The following is a 24,306-nucleotide window of genomic DNA, read 5'->3' on the forward strand; positions in this document are numbered from 1 at the left end:
AGTTGATGGTTGCAGTTAGGAATGGGAGGATGTCTGGTGCTATGGACTTGAGGAGTGGGGAAGGTAGCCGGTCCAGCTGGCATGTAGTCGGACGGTTCGACGTTACCAGTGTCAGGGTCTCGGCTTCTGTAATGGGAGAGAAAGATGACAGAGTGAAGGATGAGGTTCTCGATTCAGCATTTGGAATGGGTGGGGGTTGGGAGAAGGAGCTGCGGATGTTCTCCACTTTTTCCTCAAAGAAGATCGCAAAGTCTTCGGCAGAGAAAGATGAGGGAGGGGGGGGTGGGGGGGGAGTGAGGAGGGAGGACATGGTAGCATGCAGTTTGCGAAGATTCTTGGCAGAGGCCTCGATCCTATGGTGAAAGAAAGAAGCTTTGGCATTAGTAATGGTTTTGGAGAATGTTAACAAGAGGTTGTGATATGTGTCGATGTCAGCAGTGAGGCGTGACTTTCTATACTTCCTTTCAGCTGCTCTCAGGACCTGTCTTTGTTCTCTCACTGGATCTGTCAGCCATGGACTGGGTGGGGAACGGCCCACTAGACTAGACAAATATCAAGATGTATCCATCAGTGGACCAATTGCATGCTTTTGCAGAGGACAAGAAGCCTTCAGTCGACTCCTTCAGACATTAAGCACCCCCCACAGCCCAAATGGAATGATAAAAAATTTAAAAAATAAAAATAAAAAAGTTTAAAAATATTATACTTTATTTTTTTAAGTCGACCAATAGTCGACTAACGGCAAATTTTGGCCAATCCTAGTCGACCATCCAAATCCTTAGTCGGGGACAGCCCTACTACCAAGTAAGTAAGTAAACCGAAAAAATATATTAGAATTTGTGTAAACGACCATGATCATTGGTGTACCAAAACATTGCATCTTGTGCTTATTGTCTGGCTATAGTAGCAGTAGTAGTCAGTTAGCCCCAGGCAGTAGAAACATTTAGCTCCACCAAGCACTCTACCCTGAACTACACAGGACCATGTCTCAGCCAAGACGACACGAAAATCTGGAAATAATGACCGGAAGTGAAGGGAAACAGATCCATCTCCAACAGAAATGTCTCAAGTGGTTTGTGTATAAGACGTAGAAATTCTGCACATTGGCAAAAATCATAATCATGATTATTTTTATTGAAATCATGATTGTAAAATGATTTACTTTTGAGAACATTATGACTGAATTTGTTTTACTTTTCTTCTGAACCAAAGGCTGCCTTTCTATCTTGTTCTACAAGTTTCAAAATAACAAAAATATAATAATAATTGGCAACTTGATTAATTTCCCAGCCCTAGTGCCAGTAGTACTAGTACTAGCTCAACCAGTAGTACTAGCAGAATGCAGCCGTATTCCTCCAACCCACTAATGTGTTCTCTCTGCAGCCATGCAGTCCACAGACGGCCCTCCCATGGAGCATGTAACTGTGTATGGCAGCGCCAGCGGCTCTGTGCGTTCCACCAGCCCCAGCGTCCAGACCACCCTGGCCAGCTCCATGATGACCGGACAGCAGACCCAGACACAGGCCACCGCCTTCGTCCAACCAACGCAGCAGCAGAGCCAGACCCACCCCGAGTCATCCAATCAGGAGCCTCCGCCTGTGATGATGGAGGCGGCGCCCAGTTTGCAGGTGGAGAGGCCCTCCACCTCCTCCTCTGTGTTCGGCACAGGTAAGGGAGCCAAAGAGGAGACTAAAATATTGAAAAATATTCCATTAATGGAAGATGAATGTTCTAAAACGACATTACACAAGCCTGCCAGTCCATGGTTGCTACTAATCAGTTGACCTTGTGAGAAATTTAGGGGAATTTTGCTTCTGCAACTGTTATTATTATCATCTATGCTTGATGCTCCAAGTGAAGTGGCTCTGATTGATGAACAATACCACTTATTGTTGACGGTCAGGAGTTTATCCCTTTGCTTTGTTGTACCAAAGTCGCTTTGGATAAAAGTGTCAGCTAAATGACTAAATGTAAGATTGTCCTCTATTCCGTGTCTTTCACTTGAGGAAATGTAAACACTGGTGATGAGTGAAATGCCACAATGATTTGATAACTCAAGGATATCCAGAAATTTGCAGGGTTAGTTTTTCAAAGTTCTCTCCCAACTCTGTGCCTTATCTCCAGTCTCAGCCTCCATGTCCAAGAGGCCTCGTGAGGAGGAGCAGGACACCACCATGGTCACAGACACTGAGACCCCCCAGGAAGACCCCTCCGAACCCCCCATCCCAAAGAAGCTACGCATGGTCCAGAGGGTGGACCCTGAGGTGAAAACCAAACCGTCATATTAGTGCCAGCTGACTCATGGTTCTAACCATCATATTAGCATCAGCTGGCTCATGGTTCTAACCATCATATTAGCATCAGCTGACTCATGGTTCTAACCATCATATTAGCATCAGCTGACTCGTGGTTCTAACCATCATATTAGCATCAGCTGACTCATGGTTCTAACCATCATATTAGCATCAGCTGACTCATGGTTCTAACCATCATATTAGCATCAGCTGACTCATGGTTCTAACCATCATATTAACATCAGCTGACTCATGGTTCTAACCATCATATTAGCATCAGCTGAATCATGGTTCTAACCATCATATTAGCATCAGCTGACTGATGGCTCTAACCATCATATTATCATCAGCTGACTCATGGTTCTAACCATCATATTAGCATCAGCTGACTCATGGTTCTAACCATCATATTAGCATCAGCTGACTCATGGTTCTAACCATCATATTAGCATCAGCTGACTCATGGTTCTAACCATCATATTAGCATCAGCTGACTCATGGTTCTAACCATCATATTAGCATCAACTGACTCATGGTTCTAACCATCATATTAGCATCAGCTGACTCATGGTTCTAACCATCATATTAGCATCAGCTGACTCATGGTTCTAACCATCATATTGCATCAGTTGACTGATGGCTCTAACCTAGGGTGACTATATTGTTATTTCCAAAAAAAGAGGACACTGCCTCCAGCCTCAAGATACTTACATAATACTCAAAGATGCCGTATAATTTTAATATATATTAATATATTTAAAGTATGCCTCCTCTGTATGGATAGAAAATTATTATTTATATTATTTTATATAACAAAATAATATATCTATATAACCAAAGTTACTCAACATGCTTTATTATGCCTAAAGTAATCTCTCTGACAAATCTCAATAGAATAGAAATACTTTAATCATCCCGAGGGAAATTTGGCACTACAAATCGCTCACTAACATTTAGGTAGACAAAACAAAGTCATGAATAAGAATAACAAAAAAAATGCCTAAGAATAAAATAATAAAATACAGTCCGGGATTCACATTTCCTATGTTATGTATATACATTCTAATATAAAATATACAGTACAAATATACAGAAATGTACAGTAAGTGTAATATTGAACAATGTTGTTTTAAAAGTCCAGGAAGATGGTAACTGTCACCCTGTGCTCAGTGATGCATTGTAAAGTCTGATGGCTGTCGGAATGAACTACTTCCTGTGCCGTTCAGTGCTACATCTTGGGAATGTTAGTCTAGCACTGAACGTGATCCTTCTGTCAGCCAAGTCTGTGTATAGTGGGTGGGAGGGGTTGGTACAAAAATGGTACAAAAATTACTAAAGAAATCAACCTTTAACAAAATAATAGCTCTTTTCAAGTCTTACTGGACAAAAGAAATAATACCTCTTCTGTATTAGAAAATCCAGCTTTAAAAATATATCTTTATCTTTTCAATGTAATGTAAATTATAAAACCGTAACCTCACAAAGATACTAATTTAAAAGTGCACTATGCGGTTTAGGATTTGTTAACATTTGCATAACTTGCAATTTGTGTACAAAACACTTATTACACATAATCCTTAGAATGATTGTATCATAAGCATCTTATATCATCATAAATCAAACCAAAACATAATTTTGAGGCACCAAAAAAAAAAAAAAAAATTTAATCTTTTTTCCCCCTCCTTTTTTCCGATTTTTATCCCATCCCACTGTTAGTCGTTATGCCAATTCCCAACCCCCTTCCTGGTTGTTGCGCACTACCCCCTACTGTTGGTCCGAGAGGCCGGAGACTGTCACAACATGCTTTCCTCCGACGCATGTGCAGCCAGCCGGCAGCCAGCCTGGCAGCGCAGATTCTCACCGGGAGAGTGTAACGTGTGGATAGTCACACTACTTTCCTCCAGATCCTACCCTCGCTGTGCAGGTGCCCCGACCGAACTGTAGGGGTCGCTGTCCACACCGCCCAGGACCCACTATCAGCTTTCCCACCCCTAACACTGCCAATTGTGTTAGTATGAACGACCAGCCACGCTGATGGCAACGGCGAGAGCTGGATTCGAACCCAGCGTCTCCAGCGTTGATGGCGAGCGCCTTGCCCACTACACCACCTAGCCGCCATCAAAATAGTTTTCAATTATTTTCTTTCTCTCTCTGTATAGCTGCATACAATTCTGTCAACTTTGCCGTCAAACTCTCGCCTCGCACAGCTTTTGTTTTTCTGTGTCCATATGAGCTTTGAAATCTCTGGCACCTTTATTAGACACCGAAACATAATTATGGTCAAGCTTTGCACGCGTTGCACTCCACATCCCATTTGTCTCGACCGGCATGGTAAATTGGGAATTTTCTCTGCAGTTCATCTGTAAATGTACACTTGCACTTTGGCTTTGTGAGCAGAATCAACGCTGCTCCGTTTGCGAGTAGAATAAAATCTGTCCGCCTCCTCTGTTTGCGTGTGACATAGTAGAGCCGCCCACAAAGCAGTCTTCTCAGGGATTACGCCGCACGCAACAGAGTACAGTATTCTGTGCAACTCGCCAGTCAATTTAAGTACACGCTTAATGGTCCTGTTAAAAACAATGAAACCCACATTTTCATGAATTTTCAGGACCGGGTGTGAAAAGAGGACATGTCCGGGCAAAAAAGGACGTTTGGTCACCCTACTCTAACCATCATATTAGCATCAGCTGACTTATGGTTCTAACCATCATATTACCCAATATCACCTGATATCCGAGACCGGTATCTCTGCATCCCTACTTCTGAATTGCCTCAAAGCTTCCTGTGCATCATGGGCTGTGTTCTCTCTCAGGAGGAGGTGTTGGTGGAGGACAGTACTGAGGCAGAAGTGTCAACGGAGAGTCAGGAAGCCCCAGAGGTCAGCCAGGTGAGACACACTCTCCTCTAGTCCAAGTGAAAGAGCCAGTGGTTTTCTAATTGTATAGTTTATATTCTTTGTTTATTCTAGTATAATTTCCTGGATTCGTCTTAATTTCACATCTTTTAAAAATCATCTACAGTACCCCATCCATGTAGCCTCACGTATGATCGATTATGTTTGTGAATTACTGGTGACAAATGCAATGAAATGGCCCACATAATATGATGGAGATATTTCTAATTTAAGGCCCTGTGTGTGTCATGTACCTGACCTTAGGCAGAGGAGTTTCAGTATAATATTTATATTTCTAAGTTGAGTTATGTCGTGTCCCAGGCAGGAGTTTCAGTATAATATTTATATTTCTAAGTTGAGTTATGTCGTGTCCCAGGCAGGAGTTTCAGTATAATATTTATATTTCTAAGTTGAGTTAGGTCGTGTCCCAGGCAGGAGTTTCAGTATAATATTTATATTTCTGAGTTGAGGTGTGTCGTGTCCCAGGCAGGAGTTTCAGTATAATTTTTATATTTCTAAGTTGAGGTGTGTGTGTCGTGTCACAGGCAGAGGAGTTTCAGTATAATATTTATATTTCTAAGTTGAGGTATGTCGTGTCACAGGCAGAGGAGTTTCCAGTTCTGGAGGAGACTGATGAGGAGGGGGTCTCCCAGTCTGTCACTGTTGAGCTCCAGGTTTCCATGTTGACCGCTGACCGACCCGAGCCAGATGTCATCGTCATAGGAACCGACACGGAGAGTGAGGGCGACGAGGAAGAGGATGATGAAGAGGAAGAGGAGCAGGTAGGGGCCTCATAGACATGACTGACTGACTTGAAGGGTTAAGGCTGAAACAGGCTTCCATGTTAGTTGTTTTTATCTGAGGTGGTTACGTATGTGTGTTCGTGTTCATACCACTGCGCAACCTGCTGATCTCTCATCCACACGAGACCAACGCTGTCCTTATATATCAAGGTAGATGTGGAAATGCGTGGCTGTCAGGCAGTTGTCTCCATAGCGCTATCCTCCTCGACTAAATAAATTGTTAAGACGACTGATAGCCATGGAATTTGTCAACTAATAATCGATGACTTGATTTAATCGGCAAATCTATAGATTGTGTTTCCTGCATGCAATCATGCAGAAGGACCTCTTTTAAGTGCTTACCAGAGATGTACGTATTCTTTTTCAGATAATAACTTGGGATAAGTATGGAGGAAAAAAACATAAATACCCACTAATTGACTATGAGAAATCTTGATTGACTAATACCAAATCAAAAGATTAAGACTTAAGAGAGGCCACAGGAGGAGCACCCCGGTGGTGCACCACGTACATTCGCTCAGCGTAAACCGCAGCGTCCTGCGTTCGAATCCGGCCCAGGACATGTGCTGTATGTCTTCCCCCATCTCTCTCCCAAATTTCCAAACTGTCCTATCCACAATAAAGCGCAAATGCCCTAAAAACATATCTTAAAAAAATAAAGAGCGGCCACTGGAGGGGAAGTACCGGTACATAACAGAAGAACATGAGGACTGTCATAGTAATTCTATTATAATACCAACCTTTGATGGCCGAAGAACAAAACCTCCTATCTGCATTAAAAGAAAAGTGGGGGGAAATCTAATATCTACACTTTATGAGGCACTAATACCTGGTCGGTATTGTTAACACATAATATATAGTCCAGGAACTGTGTATTGTATTGGGTGTCCTTAAAAAATTGCATTCTGGCGGAAAACAACACGAAAACAACACTTTCTAAAAAAATAAATAATAATAAAAATTTCTTTAATAAGTTCTCCATCCATCGCATACAATATTCAGGTACATTACCAGGGAAATGTTGAAGACGGACTACCTTGTGTTTTTGAGAATGGGTTTATTGTGGCATTCTGGTGGGTAAACTTTATTGCACGTCTGATTTGGAGTTTGACCACTGTTGTGTTTAGGACTATGACGATGAGGAGGAAGAGGATGAAGACGATGAGGAGGAAGATGAGGACGATGGAGGGATGGGAGAGGACAGCGGAGATGGCAGTGGAGACGGCAACGAGGCTTACGAGGGAGAAGACACGGAGGTTCGATTTCACACACTAACACGTATGCACACACCCACACACACTAAGGTCGCATTCACACCAGAGCTGTTTGGTCCGCTTTAAACGCACCAGAGTTCGTTTCCTCGGATAGTCCGCTTGGTTTGGGGTAGTGTGAAAGCTCATTCAAACTCTGGTGCGGACCAAAAAAGCGAACTCTGGTCCGCCTGAAAACGTAGGTCTCGGTTCGCTTCCAAGTGAACCCTGGTGTGTACTTTTGTGGTGTGAATGCTCATCGGACCAAACGCAAGACCAAATTTAGGAAGTGACCCGATAAACTGCATCTTGAGTAGAAGGAAACAAGACCAACACTGCGGCGCGCACTGCAAAACAAGCACGCGTGGAACAGGTCTCGTGGGCGAATGAGGAGGTAAAAGCCCTGATAGAAATATGGTCAGACAAGCTAATTAAACAGCTGCTTGTGGCCACTCACAAAAACAACGAGGTGTACAAGTTGTTTAGCGAGAGAATGATGGCAATGAGCTTCAATCGAACAATCGACCAATGTCACATCAAAGTAAAAAAACTGCGTCAGCATTTCAGCAATATATGAGAATAACGTGTGTGCGCTGGGCTGCTTCGCAGAATAATGTGGTGTGTGTGCGCTGGGTTGCTTCGCAGAATAATGTGGTGTGTGTGTGCGCGCGCTGGGCTGCTTCGCAGAATAATGTGTGTGTGCGCTGGGCTGCTTCGCAGAATTATGTGTGTGCGCTGGGAAGTCAAGTCAAGTCAAGAGTTTTATTTGTCACGGCATACAAGTATACAATGAAATGCGGGTGGTCTTGCCCGCAACGATGTGCAATAACATAATAGAATCCAATAGAACAACATTGTGCATAAACAAGTAACATTGTGCAATAAACAAGTAACATATTAGGGCATATCAGTATATGTACATAAGTTATTTACAGAGCATGGAGGACATGCTAGGTCCTTTGGTAGTGTCTTTCTGTACATGCTAAATTATACAATCTCCGGTTATACTCTACTATTTTTAAAGTGACCTGTGTATGTGGTGTATGTGTGTGCGCTGGGCTGGGCTGCTTCGCAGAATAATGTGGTGTATGTGTTAGGGCTGTCTTAAATACTTTGAAGCTTCGTTCGATGGGCATGGGATTCGAATATGAAAATAAAATGTGAATATTAAAAAAAAAAAAAATATATATATATATATATATATATATAATATTTTTTTTTGCTAAATCAACTCTGCCTCTCTTTGTTAATTACAACAAGCAATGCTGTTTGTTATTTAAGATGAGGTTGGACTTTGCACTGACAGATTTGTGTTCATTGTGCTGCTTTTATAAAGCCTCAAATGACGGCTTACAATATTTCATGAAAGCAAAGTGTTTCTTTTGTCTAAGGTTTAAACTTTACAGCACTGACAAAGTTGAACGAAGTGCTGTACAAGTCCCACAACAGTTAAAAAAAAAAAAAAAAAAAAAAATTAAATAATAAAAAAAAAAAAAAATTATTATTATAAATTCGAATCTCTGCCCCGAAGCTTCGAATTCCAAATAAAATGTGAAGGTCAGCCCTAGTATGTGTGTGCGCTGGGCTTCTGCAGAATAATGTGGTGTATGTGTGTGTGCTGGGCTGCTTCGCAGAATAATGTGGTGTGTGTGTATGTGCGCTGTAGAGCTGTCCCCGAAGCCTGTTTTGGGGATTCTATATATCAAATAGACAGGCACCCTTTTCGATCGTGTGACATTGTTCAGAAAGTTTGGTGCAGTTGACAAATTGCAGTGTGAAAGCAAACCGAACCAAATGAAGAATGCAACCATGTTGCAACTTCACCCCCCCGAATCCACCAAACTATATGTGAAAGCGACCTAACACTAACACGTATGCACACACACGAACACGTATGCACACACACTAACACGTATGCACACACACTTAATTATCTGAAATTATCTGAAATAAAAAATAACTATAACCCCTAACTAACCTTACTGTCATGCACTTTTCCTAATATACTAACATACACTGTAGCACTCAACACATGAACATTGTTACTCAGCTGATAGAGTTGTACCCTTCCTGCTGTCTTGTTGTACAAAACTTGTAAGTCACTTTGGATAAAAGCGTCAGCTAAATGACAAAATGTAAATGTATGCACACACACACACTAACACGTATGCACACACACACACACACTAACTCGTATGCACACACACACTAACACGTATGCACACACTACACACACATGTAGTGAAAATGCCAGGATGTTTTTTTAATTGGTATACATTGGCAAACTACTTACTTGGGGAAAAGTATAGTAATAAACTTCCCATAATGCTATGCAACATGAGTGTTGGTAAGAATTATCGGAACATAACAATAACCTAGTTATGCTAGGCCTGTATTGATGCTCAGGCTTCAGTAGGGTCTGAATATATATAGTGTGTTGAAATGGTCTTATAATGGTATTTTTCACATACTGCGCACTACACTTCACAGTTGGTATGGTTAATCATTACTTCCTGGGGAATTGTGAAAGACTCAGACAGATTTTGAACATGGGGGACGGAGTTCCAACCTTGACCTATACACACCCTCACTCACATAGCCATCACTTCCAGTATGCTAATATATCGCTCCCACCCACTCAACACACCATCCCCTGCCCACCAACTCAGATTTTCCACCTTCTCTCTTTCTTTCCCCATCTCATGTTTGACCCTGATGCCCTAACTGTCTGTGTATAAGCTCCCCGTTTTCCAACGCTGAGGTGTTTTAGCAGGCTGTGACGTACAGGCGTAGCGACAGCTCTGCGTAGGAGTGTGTAAGCTCCCTTTGTTTACTCTCGCTGTTAGATATATTTATTTACCATGTGTACACACACACACACACACACACACACACATGTGCAGTATGAGTCAGTGTCTGTGTGGACCACTGACGTTACCACCGATGCGCTCCATTACTCAATATGAATCGGTGACTGTGGGTTTTATAGGGGTAGAGGTCATATAAGGGTACAGGTCATATACGTTGGGGGCTGCCTCCCAGTTTAAGAAGTCACATGTTCCTCCTGTGCCCCGGGACAGTTCAGTCAGTATGTTCCTCCTGTGCCCCGGGACAGTTCAGTCAGTATGTTCCAACAAATGGTGAACGGTGAGTGTTTCACAAATAGGCGTAGGGCTGGGCGATATGGCAAAAAATCATATCGCGATAACGATATGATGATGTTATCATATCACTCGATATCGAAAATTATTATAATTTTTTTTTAACTTCTTTTTTTTAAACAGATGTATGTTTATTTTGCAGCAATTCTTTGTCGTTGTCGCCATCTTTAGTGTTACATCCCCTCACACTCCAGTTCTCAGGCTGCAGCTGGTTTGAAAACGAAAGTAAACCGGCTTCTCTGCTGGCTGTGGCTCCAGGGGAGTTGAACAGTTCTGGCTCTGCTAGTTTCTTTTCTATCTTTTGGCGCTTTTTTGGTGGACAAACCACCGCACATGTGCACGTGACTCGTGACTGGAGTCTAGCTCTGCTAGCACACATAGCCTACTGTGTACAGACGGTTTCAAACTGTATTTTAAATTAGAAAGCAAACAAAATAAATGAAAGGGAAAAAGAAATCTCAATTTGGTCAGTATTGTCATTTGGACAAGCAAAGCCATTACTTTAAGTTGCAGGCAAGAAAGACAAGTCTGTCCACTGTCTCTGGTTTTAAAACTGCCCTGTTGTGGGCGGTCAGGTGGCGTAGCGGAGATTGCGTTCGTCACCAAACGCCGGAGACGCTGGATTCGCCTGTTCGAATCCAGCTCACAGCTCCGGCGTTGTCACCAGCTTGGCTGGCCGTTCACACTAATGCAATTGGCAGTATTAGAGTGTGGGAAAGCTGGCGGGGTGGGTCCGGGTCGTTGTAAACAGCGACTCCTACAGTTTGGTCGGGGCGCCTGCTCAGCGCGGATAGGATCTAAGGGGGGTAGTGTGATCCTTCCACACGTTACACCCTCTCAGTGAGAGTCCGCGCTGCCAGGTGAAATGAAGCAGTTGATTGGCTAGACGTGTGTCGGAGGAAGCACGTGATAGCCTCCACTCTCCCAGACCGACTGTGGGGGGTAAGTGCGCAGCGACCAGGAAGGGGATTGGGAATTGGCATAACGACTAACATTGGGATGGGAGAAAATCGGAGGAAAAAGGAGGGGGGAAAAGATCAAAAAAAATATCGATTTTATTTTTTATATCTTATAAAAATATATCGTGATATTTATCGTTATATCGCCCAGCCCTAAATAGGCGGTTAGTGGTTTTCTGTTGACATGATATAGAATGACATGATGTACCGTCCCCCACCAGGGACCTTAAGTTCATCTCACTGTGGTGCAGCCCAGCACGGGTTTGAGTGGGCTGGGGGGAAATTACTCATCTGTGTACAGCAGCGCTGTGTGTGTGATCCCATAACTTCTCTTCCCACCACACCTCGCCAGGTTTTCCATACATATCGCATATATTTTCCATATAGCCCGTTTCCCTCTCCTTCTCTCTGTCCTTCAGTCCTCCCTCTTTCTCACCATTTCTGTTCCTTCTATTGTCTCTCCTTATTCACACACTCGCTTTTATAAAAAATTTTATACCTCTTTCTCTGTCTTGATCTCTTGTTTTCATCCCTCTCTCTCTCCGTCTGTCAGGAAGCTGATGTACCTGACCCAGGGACGGAAACTGAGGAGAGTCTGGGGGCCTCAGACTCCACCCAGCGACCGGCCGACTCCCAGACACCCAGCTGTAAGAGACACACACAGTACATACATATGTGACCCGGCACGGTCTAACCCGTCTTGTTAACACATTCACGGCCATTGGAATGTGTCTGGAACGGCAGCTTTCCATTACACTCTTTCACTGTGCGTCACGTTGTTTGTAGAGCTAAATCTATATTTAATATTATAGTTTTGGATCCAATATCATGGTCATTTGACAGTGAGAACCTTCCGTTCAAGATGCAAAAAAGAAAAAAAAATCCATCCATACGTTCCCGTTTTATACCCTGGTGAATATGAGTGTTATTTCGGAATGATCGCGGCTAATTCCTGTGAGGCTATTTATAAGCCGCAACGTGTATTATACCAAATCCATTGGCGTTTTGTCCCTACACATGCTACAGTTAAAAAATCTAATGCATATGAATGATGGGTATTATGTTTCATCATGAATGCATGAAAGGGGGGCGGGGGTGTCGTTTCTGATTAATTGATTGCCAATAACGACATTCGTTATTAACACAACATACGCTGATCAGGGGGATGGCTATGAAATCCTTGCACGATCAAGCTGAAATTGATGTTAAATTATATATATATATACATATACACATACTCTCTGAAACGTTTTTGAAAATGATGAATGTCCAAAACTTCTTGAAATGTTTATGTGATTATTGTAGCTGGTCAAAATAAAGCCTAACCCCATCCCTTTCAACAACTAACTCCATCCAAATCCTCTCTGGAACCATCACCCTCTCCTTACTCATCTCCCTTTCTGGTGCCTAAAGTTCAACACAGCCTCTGTCCTCCTAGATTTGTTCACCCTGTGAGAGATGCCATCTGGATCCCTATCTAGTCGAGCTAACTGAAATGTTGACCCTATTCTTTCACATTCTCGGCTTAAGGTCCAAGTGAACTTAGACCTATATAATTGTCTTAATGTTTTTATCTTGAAAATGCTACCCAAATCCTTCAATCCCAACTAACCCTAATCATTTGAACAATAAAATGTATAAATTGAACATAGATGGAAATTGTGCTATTTGTTATTGAATAGTCATGGAACAGACCCAAAGACGGGACAGACCGTGTCACTCACACACACACACACACACACACAGTCATCCAAAAACCCAGACACCAAGCTGTAAGATGCAGGAAACCCCTGTCACACACACACACACCCTAAACTCTAGACACACAGTTGTCCCACCTCCCAGTCTAAAAGACAGGACATGCATACAAACACAGACAGCTGTAAATCCAGGAAGCCTTTTCATGCGCAGACCAGACACACACATGTACCCAAACCGGCTTCACACACGTGGCGTACCGTCCCGCCGTCCAATTAGCTCAGTGACCACTTGAAGAGAGCTGTAATGTGTTGTTTGTCTGGGAGAGACGCCGTCAGATCTCTTAAGTGTTGGGTCGACTTCAGTTCCATCTGAGACACATAAAAGGCTTGAGTAGTGGTTTTATTAAGCTGCGTAAAATACATGTTGGGTTGGTTCAGTATCTTTTGAACATGTGAAGTCGTATAGTTATTTTAAGTTGACCACACCCCCTTGCATGACTGGACCGAGGAAGAGACAATGTTTTTTTTACATGGGACAAAAGGAGCGCTTAATGGAGTACCTCAGACGAAGAACCATATAAATCCGTTTTCAAACTGTATTATCAGTGTTGTGTTCATTCATAGTTTTTTTTAAATTTTTTATATTATCTTTTTCCCCCCTCCTTTTTCCGATTTTTCTCCCATCCCACTGTTTAGTCGTTATGCCAATTCCCAACCCCCTTCCTGGTTGTTGCGCACTCCCCCCTAATGTTGGTCCGGGAGGCCGGAGACTGTCGCATGCTTTCCTCCGACGCATGTGCAGCCAGCCGGCAGCCAGCCTGGCAGCGCAGATTCTCACCGGGAGAGTGTAATTAAGCAGGAGTGGTTTGTGAAAAATAAACCATGCCTAGGGGTGGTCGTTAGGCCCGAGGCGCAGCCGAGGTTCGTTAGATCCCCCTAGGCATGGTTTATTTTTCACAAATCACGACTGCAAGTGGTGTAATGCTTTTATACAACTGCCACATTCATCCAACCTTATTGCTATACAGTAAACACACATTAATCGAAGATTTATTGAAAAAAACATCCGCCACAAAAAGTAGTTCCCACAACAACAAAAAAGAGAAATGTCCTCCATGTGGAAGCAGCTCGGAAGTGCATCCAACCAACTAACACATCCAACTGTCTTTCAACTAAGACATCCAACCAACTAACACATCCAACTGTCTTTCAACTAAGACATCCAACCAACTAACACATCCAACTGTCTTTCAACTAAGACATCCAACCAACTAACACATCCAACTGTCTTGTAACTAAGACATCCAACCAACTAACACATCCAACTGTGTTTCAACTAAGACATCCAACCAACTAACACATCCAACTTTTCTTTAGTTTTTAATTATGAAGTTAGCGGTTGTTATTGGAATGATTGATTGATTGAAAATGTTATTACCAGATGCAGAATGGGTACAATACAGTACGGCTCAATACACACAATTGTTAAGGGGATGCAGACCTACTTTCTATAGAACTTCATTCTTAGATGCTTCTATAGAAAGTAGGTAAAACAAATTAAAAAGTTTTCTTTGCCCTATAGGGGGAAAAAAAAGTTTTCTTCGCCCTATTTTTTTATTTATTTTTTTAAACGTACTTTAGAGGGCCTAAACTTAACCAGTTGGAAACCAGGCGTACAGTAATAAAATTAGCAATCAATCAATTAAATAGGCCATGCTCACTTAAAACAGTGCAGCACTCAGCTGCTTCTATGTCTCTCAGTCTGACTCTCCTCCGCCGTTGCAGACGTGTGTGTGTGTGTCAGACAGTGTGAGAGACTGAGCTCTGCAGTCAAGGGCAAGGAAGATTTATATATTTTTTTCAATCCGTGATTTTTCTTTTGTTCCACAATGACTCATGACCCATAGATTACACAATCCAACATTGTGTAAGAGACTAAGACATTCGCCGTGACAGAATCGGTTATTATTTAGTCGTTATGACGCTATCAACATATCCATTTGTAAAGATTATTGTCCGCCATCTTGTTTTTTTTTTAAACTTGCACGCGGAGTGATAGTGATTCGGTTGTGGGCGGTTCCTGGGACCAAGAGCGTGGAATTGTGACAGATACATACGTGTAAATTGACTTTCAGCCAATCAGAATCGAGATATTTGCATGCTGTTGTATAATGTGTGGAAGGTCACACTACCTCCCTCCAGATCCTACCCTCGCTGTGCAGGCGCCCCGACCAAACTGTAGGGGTCGCTGTCCACAACGCCCAGGACCCACCCATCAGCTTTCCCACCCCTAACACTGCCAATTGTGTTAGTATGAACGACCAGCCAAGCTGATAGCAACGCCGAGAGCTGGATTCGAACCCAGCATCTCCAGCGTTAATGGCGAGCGCCTTGCCCACTACACCACCTAGCCGCCCCGTTCATTCATAGTTAACACTTTCCATGCCGGAGGTCGGGTGCCCCAGAACCCCGTTGCGTGCCAGCGCCCACTTCAATGATGGAGCTCTCATATTTGCGAACGCATAAACTACATCTTAAATTATGGCTATGTGTATAATATGGCCGTCGCTTATCAATGACTTGTTTGCAGTCAACATTGTCGAAACGGATTGTTTTTTAATCTGTTCATTTCCGTTTTATATCATTTTGAAAAACTCGTTTTTTTAAAGTTTCAGGAAAATATAAATATTCTGTGATAAACGCCCTTTACTGGAATATTCTGGAATACACAAAAAACAGTCATTTTTCGGCCTATTTATGAATCGTTTTCAAATAAACGCTAGATTATCGATAGTATATGTGTACTTATGCACGCTATAGAAGCGGGCTGAAAAATCGATTATCTCATTTCCTGATCAAAACACACACGCACACACACACATAGGGCACACGTTGATATCTCTGTGAAAAAAGCTCTGATTATCCTAAGACTGGTCAAATTGATTCCTTACCTCAGACCAGATGTTCTCCAAAAAGATAATTCCAATTCCTGATCGCCATTCCAAATATCGATCGCGTTTATTGATCCAATGCTGGGTGGTCGAAACACTGATTCCACGCTGTTCTGAGGCTCCACAATGAATCCGATCGTCTCGGGTGACTTGCCTGAGAAGTCAAATGTGGAAGCAGGATTTATTTTTTTCCTTTTCATTCAGTCTAATCCAAAGGGGTGCAGTACCACAGGGAGAGACGATAGGGGGCGGTATTTTCCCAATGGAGCTCAGAGAGTTTGCAGTGGTAACGTGAGGCTATATTGATGAAATATGAATTCAAATCGCTAATATAAAAAAACGAGATCTCTCGTTGGTTGGCACTCAACGGTCGGCATGAACAAACGAGATATCTCGTCGTTGGCACTCAAAGTGTTAAGGACTAGTTGAGTTTGAGTACTTTCTTGTGGTTATGTCACACACAGGGATTTACGTACCTCACAACTGGGGGGCGACAGTGACTCAGGAGGTAGAGTGGTCGTCAGGTAATCTGAAGGTTCCCGGTTAGATTTCTGCTCCTCCTCCCGGCAGCGTGTCGAAATGTCCTCGAGCAAGACACTTAACCCTGTGCATGGTTACCTCCGCCGTCGGTGTGTGTGAATGTGAGGAACAAATTGTAAAGCGCTTTGGATAAAAGCACTATATAAATCCAGTCCATTTACCATCTGCAAATACATGGGATATCAAAGAAATATTCTAAACTGACATATATGGTTCTTCAGTGCAAGGGTTAATTTGTTGTGTGTGTGTGTATATATATATATATATATATATATATATTATGTGAGGAGGTCCACTAGCAACAGACCCACGATGGTTTAGGAAATACTGCTATAGAGAGAGTGAGACGCTGTGTCTCTTATCATCTCCTCAGTCGAAGGCAGCGCAATGGAGGCCTTCTCCACAGATCAACCAATCACAAGCTCCGGTTCACGCATGACCCAGTCGCCACGGAGACCCCACCACCAGCTGCCCTCCCGCCTGAACATCCACCCCACCTCCAACCAGGAACTGGGACCTCCCACTCAGGTCCAGGTGAGTAGGAATGGGACTGCCTCAAAGCCAGGCATCTTGTGTATAGTCATAATGGGCAGTCTCTGCTGAGAACTCACTCTATATATTTATATTAGATTGTCTTTGTAAAAAATAATAAAAAGAATTAAACCTAGCCCATACATTAACCATAACCGTGACCTCAACCCCCTCCACCTTAACCTAAAATAAGAGTAACGTGACTGATTAACAGTCAGTTAGGTACATGAAACTGTACATCAGTTACCTGACGTTTTTCATCCCCTACTGAATTAAACTGAATGACACAAATAAAAAGCTGTCACTTTTCAGGTTAGAGTGAACTCTCTTTGACCCCAATACACAAGTAATTCAAACTTTTATGTTATCGGAATCCTCTATTATAACTTCCCCGTGTCCATGCCTTTTCGTAATAGTGAGCAATCCCAAAACAACTATTGTCATGGGTTTGGGTAGTTGTAATTCGTAAGAGAGAGGCAGAGACAGAATGAGAGAGAGAGAGAGAGATATGGAGGGAGAGCCAGCGCTACTACACAATTACTGACACGCTTATTTTAGTCTATGGAACGCACTCATTTCTGGCTAAAGAACGTCACAATCGATAAGATGGCTGACATCCTTTTACTCATAATGGTCAGTCAAGCAGAGACTGAGCGAAGCAGACATGCAGCGAGAGGGAGACGCCTGAATATTAATTCGTATACTTTTTCAACTATATCATTATAGTTGCATCTGTTAACATTGTTGCCAGGTTGGATAAGTGACTGCCTTAGTGTGTATTGGTGTGCATGTTACTAACCAGTGTAGTGTCTCCTATGCTACAGCGTATTCCCAGTCGTCGCCAGTCAGTGGGTAGAGTCCCTCAGCTAACTACTGGAATGGCCAGCAGTACTGTAAGTCACATCATCTGTAACCTGTGTGTGTTTTGTATTATTCAACATGGAGTAAGGGCCCGGCTACATCGATCCATCAAACAAGACATAAAGCAGACAGACGCTATTGCTGTCCGTTGGGTTTGTTTTTAGATGTGAAGCACCTCTATGACCGGAAATGTCACTAACTCACTCAGTCATTTACTCACACTTATCCACTCTGGAATGGCATTTTGCATTAAGACCAGTTCAATCTCTGCCAGAATGCTTCGCATCTATGACACTGTGTGTCCTTGTTAAAGTAGGACCTAACATACTCGTGCGTTTTCAGAAACAACAGCTTTGACGGATGGTGACGTATCCGTCACCTCCCGAGATCTCATCCTCTCCCAACTTTCCTGTCGGGGGGGTAAAAAAAAAAAAAAATTTAAAGACACAAATCTGGCAGAGACACGACGCATCATCAGCCTTGACCAACAAACTGATTAGAAACGGACTTAGACGGACAGACACAACTGATCAATGTAGCCTGTCCCTGGTGTTCATGTCTCTTTCTCTGGTTTATTTGTGTGTAGAAACTGATCCTCTTCCTGGTGTTCATGTCTCTTTCTCTGGTTCTACTTGTAACATTCTGTCTCTTTCTGCAGCATCATTTCTTTGATGACGATGACAGGATTGTTCCCAGCACGCCAACGCTGGTGGTGCCACACCGCTCCGATGGCTTCGACCAGACCATACAGTAAGCCATAATAGTGGCTAGAAGATCACCGTGAATAGTGTCTAGAAGGCATTCTATGTACTGGTAATTGTTAACCCGTCTTTGTTTGCGCGTCCCCAGTTCCCCCCAGGTGGCGGGTGTTCCTCGGTTCAGGTTTGGTGCTCCTGACGACATGCCCCAGACCAGCTCCTCCTCTCACTCCGACCTGGGACAGCTGGCCTCGCCAGGAGGTACACCCATCACTGTAGCAGTAGCACTGCTCTCTGTTCCTCTACCTGTGTGCACTGCTCTTGTTGGAGCTTTAGTCACTGTCCCATCATCTTGCCCCATTTACCTGGCGTCTGTCACGTGCACAGGTGTTTAAAGCCCCAATCCAGAGTCTTTTGTTTTTAACCTCTTAAGAGGTGGGAGGACGTATACGTCGCAGCACCTTGCGAGTGTCTAGCAGCTCTGGGCTGCATTTTTCGCCGAAAATATAATATACCGTTCGAAAGATCTATTTGTTGCTGTTCGAACGGCCCCTCACTCGACCAAATCCGTGCCTCGATTCTCAAGTTACATGACGATATGTCAGGCGAGCGTCTTTTTACGTGCCGCGCTTCAGATGACTACACCGGACTCCAGACGCTCCAGAAAGGCCAATCATCCGCTGATGGCGAAAATGACTGATCATCGTTGTAGCTAGCCCCTTTCGTGACTTTCGATTTGCAAGCCTGGGGCTTTTGTGACCGCAGTCACTTGTTTATCTGCCGCCACCACTTCAGAAAATATCAACCAAGCGTGAATGTGTGGATCACGTTGTGTCAAAAATATATCGGATATGAATTTCAAAGATACCCAGCGTACAATATGGGTTTAACACAGCTTTACGGTGGGGTCTGGAAGCTCGGAGTTGCTAATAAACAGTTTAAAACATTGTTACTCGACGAGTGGTATTTACAGACCGAACGTCCATCTCCGCCGTTGGTGTCACAGCGCATGCGCAAACAGAAAGTCACGAAAGGGGCTAATCCAGAACCTGAGCTACGGAAAGCAAACAGCAACTGGTGCCGCTATTAGGCTGCCTGGTGCGCATGCGCTGTGACACCAACGGCGGAGATGGACGTTCGGTCTGTAAATACCACTCGTTGTGTAACAATGTTACACACAGACAGACAGACCTGCTGGAATGTGAGGTGCACCAGTGCGACAAGGGGAAATATTAAGTCGCACTCCACAGATATTTGCCCATTTTTGTCGCACTCTGAGCCCTGCCCCCATGTGGGGTATCATTGGAAAGGTACATTCATTAATTTATTCATACAACGCTGACTAATCATTTTCGCCATCAGCGGCTGGAGCGCTGCGTAAAAAGACGCTCGCCTGACATAGTCGTGTAACTCGAGAACCGAGGCACAGATTTGGTCGAGTGAGGTGGTGTTCGAACGGCAACAAATAGACCTTTCGAACGGCAATTTATATGTTTAGCGAAAAATGTAGCCCTGAGCCGCTAGACGTTCGCAAAGTACCGTGCCTTTGTGCGTTCCGCCCACGGGCACGTCGGCTCGAATACGGGCCGGTTTTAACATATATATATATACACACGTCTATTTAAATGTGATGTATATTCACAGACATACTTGAATAGTTTGACTTGTGGATGGAAAAGTACTTCTATTCTATCTATTCTAAAATATGCTTTTTGGAACTTTTTAAACCCATCATTAATCAGAATATACTGTAGTTCTATTTTAACTCTAATGTTTACAAACATTACCAACATAAACTGAAGCATTTTTTCTTTTTACTACTATTCTCTTCCCTATTCCATACAAATTGTTACAACGTTTGTTTTGTCTCCGTTTGTCTCCGTTTGTCTCTGTCTCTCTCTCTCTCTCTCTCTCATAGGTCTTGGGATGTACGAGAGTGCTCTGTACCTGGCAGCTCATGAAGAGTCAGGGGGACGTAGCGTTCCCACCACCCCACTACAAGTATCGGCACCAGGTACACGGCACCATCTCTCTCTCGCCCTCTTTCTCTGTATCTTTCACCCTCTTTCTCTCACTCCATTTCTCGCTTTCACTCACACTCTCTCTATATTCATCCTTTGTGTGAAAAGCCTTTAAAATATCCCTGGGTCTCCCTCTCCTCCAGTTACCATCTTCTCCGAGATGGTCCCGTCTGACAGCACGGAGCACGCCGTCCCCACGGTCAGCACGTCCACGCCGACCCTGCTGGTCCTAGAAGGCTCGGGAGAGGAGAGAGACGATGTGTTCCTGGAGACGGAGGGAGACAGGTCAGACTCCTCCTGCTCCATACTACTTTCAGTGTCCTTCCCTGGGAGGCTTGGGACTTCTCCTCTTGTGCAGGGTTTCTTAAAGAGCAGTTTCACCCTGCTGCACACTCTGCCCCTCCCAAATCTCTGATGTTTTTAAAGGAACACTCACAACATTTTCTTCCCAGACAAGAAGATTCATATCGAGTTTCAAGTTAGGTTTTTTTTTGTCATATATAACCGTACATGTACACAGTGAAATGCTTTGTTCTATATGAGCCCCTGAGAATGTGCTTCATACAGTAAAAAAAAAAGTAAAGGAGGAATAACACTATACAATATACAAACTAAAGTACAACCTAAGTACAGTGAAAGACAATGAGGTACAAATGCAGACTTAATGAGGTACAAAACTTTTAAGGCAAGGTGCAAATGCAAATGAGGAATGACTGTAGTGCAAATCTCTTAACAGTTTGAGTGCCAGCCATTAACATTGGAAACATGGTTAAATGCCACCACCCACTTCAATGATAGCGTTGTGAACGCATAATCTCTGTCTTACATTATGGCTATGTGTCTAATCTGCCTGTCTCTTATCAATGACTTGTTTGCAGTCAACATTGTCGAAACGGATTGTTTTTTAATCGGTTCATTTTCGTTTTATAGCATTTTGAAAAGCCCTCGTTTTTCAGGAAAATATAGATTCCGTGATAAAAGGCATTTACTGGAATATTCTAGCATACACACAAACTGTGTAATTTTTCGTTTTCAAATAAACGCTAGATTATCGATAGTATATGTGTACTTATGCACGCTATAGAGGCGGGCTGAAAAAATCGATTCTCTCATTTCCTCATCACATTTAGTCATTTAGCTGACTCTTTTATCTAAAGCGACTTACAAGTTCTGTACGACAAGTCATCAGGAAGGGTACAACTCTATCAGCTGAGTAACAAGATCAAAGTGTTACAGTGTAGGTTAGTTTATTAGGAACAAGTGCATGACAGTAAGGTTAGTTAGGGTTAGTTTTTTTATTTATTATTTTTTCTTCATTATTTCAGATAATGGTTGAAGAAGTGCGTCTTTAGTCGACGGCGAAAGATTGGACGGGATTCGGCTGTCCTAACTGGGGTGGGTAGTTCATTCCACCATTGTGGGGCAAGGACTGAGAATAGGCGGCTTCTCTTTGATGACCCTCCCGGAGCTTGGATAGGAGTAGGTCTGAGGTGGCCAGAAGATGCAGAGCGTAGGGGTCTTGAGGGTGTGTAGTTAGAGACCATTGACCGGAGGTAGGCGGGAGCGGTTCCCTTTGCCGCGCGGTATGCTAGGTCGAGGGCCTTGAAGCGGATACGTGCAGCAATGGGGAGCCAGTGCAGGTCCCTAAGAAGTGGGGTGACATGGGCCGACTTCGGTATGTTTGAGATCAGGCGGGCCGCTGCGTTTTGAATGAGTTGAAGAGGCTAGGTGGCCGGGAGGCCAGCGAGCAGTGCGTTGCAGTAGTCGAGGCGGGAGATGACTGTTGATTGGACGAGGAGTTGGGTGGCTTCTTTTGTCAGGAAGGGGCGGATCCTTCTGACGTTTTTCAGGAGGAATCTGCAGGTTCTGGTTGTCGCTGCGATGTGAGCAGAGAAGTTCAACTGGTCGTCGAGGACGACACCAAGGTTCTTGGCGGTCGGGGACGCGGTCACGGCTGCATTCTCGACTGTGATGTAAAGGTCGGTCAGGGGGGAGGATCAGCGATCACCGCACGCACAGGGCAAACGCTTATATCTCTGTGAAAACAGCTCTGATTATCCTAAGACTGGTAAAATAAATTCCTTACCTGAGATCAGATGTTATCCAAAAAGATTATTCCAATTCCTGATCGCCATTCCAAATATCGATCACGCTTATTGATTACAGTGTTGAGTCCTGTAAATACATGATCCACGCGTTTTCCGGGCCGGTGAGCACAATCGATCCTTCAGTTGGCCTGACGGAAAAGTAAAATGAGCAAACTGACCACTCCCCCTGCATCAGTGTAAAGTAATGGGGTGCAGTTACACAGGAAGAGACGATAGGGGGCGGTATCTTCCCAATTGAGCTCAGAGAGACTCTGCAGCACTAACCCGAGGCTCGATTGATGAAATATGAATTCAAATCGCAAAAAAAAAAAAAACGACAAACAAACGCTATATAGCGTCGGGGGCACTCAAAGGTCGGCATGAACTAACGACAAAAAGCGTCCGTGGCACTCAATGTGTTAATAATAGATAAATATAATGTAGTGTTAAAGTGTCTAAAGTGAGTGTTAAGGTGAGTGTTTGTTTAGTGAGTGTGTGGATGTGTGTGCAATGAGTGTAGATGGATACCGTAATTCCTCTAATAGTAACCCCGGCTTGTATTTGTTTCAACTGTAGCGGGTACCAGGCTTGTATTAGGAGGAGGCATGTATAAGAGAGAGGCCTATATTTCTAATTTTCAAACAGATCATAATGAATAAATCAACATTTTGTGTCAGTTTGAACCCAGTAAAATGTACTGGGTTCATTTATTGAAACCAAGTACTGTATGAAATAGTAAACAGTGCAATTACAGGTGGTCGCTGGTCATTTCAACGTTTTCAAAGTGAAATCAAGTAACTAGCTCAGTATGCAGCTCAGTATATTAGTAACCCGGCTTGTATTAGGAGGTCGGCTTATAATTGCTTAGCTCAAGAGCGCACCCGGCCATTAATAGAGACCCGGCTTGTATTTGAATACCGGTTACTATTAGAGGAATTACGGTAGGTTGATGATGTTACATAGTCATTGAGCATCCTCATCCTGATGGCCTGATGATAGAAGCTCCTTCTGAGTCTCTGAGACTCCGGTAGAGCTTGCCTGACCGCAGCAGTGCAAAGAGGCAGTTGTTTGGGTGACTAGAGTCTTTAGTTATTCTCTTAGCCGTGGCCCTGCAACACTTGGTATAGAACACTTGAGCGTATTGCTGCCTCCCAACTCCACTCCCATCTCCAGTCCAACACCCTCTACGAACCCCTTCAGTCTGGCTTCCGTCCTGCTCACAGCACCAAAACTGCACTGGTTAAAGTCATCAACAACCTCCTCATCTCCGCTGATTCCGGTGCCCTCAACATCCTGATCCTACTGGATCTTAGTGCAGCCTTTGACACAGTGTGTCACCTCATCCTCTTCCAAAGGCTGCACCAACTGGGTGTTGAGGGCACAGCACTTGACTGGTTTTCCTCCTACCTCACAGACGGACACCAATTCATCTCCCTCTCCGGCCACACCTCTTCCCCCTCCCCAGTCACACAGGGGGTCCCCCAAGGCTCAGTCCTCGGCCCCCTGCCCTTCATCTGCTACATTCTCCCCCTTGGTCACATCATCCGTAAATACCAC

At 43.7% G+C, this 24,306-nt stretch overlaps 1 protein-coding gene across 2 annotated transcripts in view; it reads left to right on the forward strand.

Moving 5' to 3' along the window:
- The window catches only part of tprb (translocated promoter region b, nuclear basket protein), a gene marked incomplete at its 5' end in the record, with an annotated part of 107,004 nt that overhangs the window by 73,114 nt on the left and 9,584 nt on the right, over positions 1-24,306 (forward strand). Inside the window, 12 exons of one of the 2 annotated variants that reach the window (XM_084310985.1) lie at positions 1,384-1,668; positions 2,125-2,264; positions 5,107-5,181; positions 5,790-5,969; positions 7,118-7,246; positions 11,914-12,007; positions 16,925-17,085; positions 17,907-17,975; positions 18,602-18,693; positions 18,793-18,902; positions 20,560-20,655; positions 20,806-20,947. In XM_084310985.1, the coding sequence (XP_084167111.1) occupies positions 1,384-1,668; positions 2,125-2,264; positions 5,107-5,181; positions 5,790-5,969; positions 7,118-7,246; positions 11,914-12,007; positions 16,925-17,085; positions 17,907-17,975; positions 18,602-18,693; positions 18,793-18,902; positions 20,560-20,655; positions 20,806-20,947 (1,573 nt within the window). The remainder of the gene's footprint in view (positions 1-1,383; positions 1,669-2,124; positions 2,265-5,106; positions 5,182-5,789; positions 5,970-7,117; positions 7,247-11,913; positions 12,008-16,924; positions 17,086-17,906; positions 17,976-18,601; positions 18,694-18,792; positions 18,903-20,559; positions 20,656-20,805; positions 20,948-24,306) is intronic. The other variant, XM_084310986.1, reaches the window with a different exon arrangement.

The sequence above is a fragment of the Notolepis coatsorum genome (assembly GCF_963971535.1).
Source record: "Notolepis coatsorum genome assembly, chromosome: 3".
Classification (NCBI taxonomy): domain Eukaryota; kingdom Metazoa; phylum Chordata; class Actinopteri; order Aulopiformes; family Paralepididae; genus Notolepis; species Notolepis coatsorum.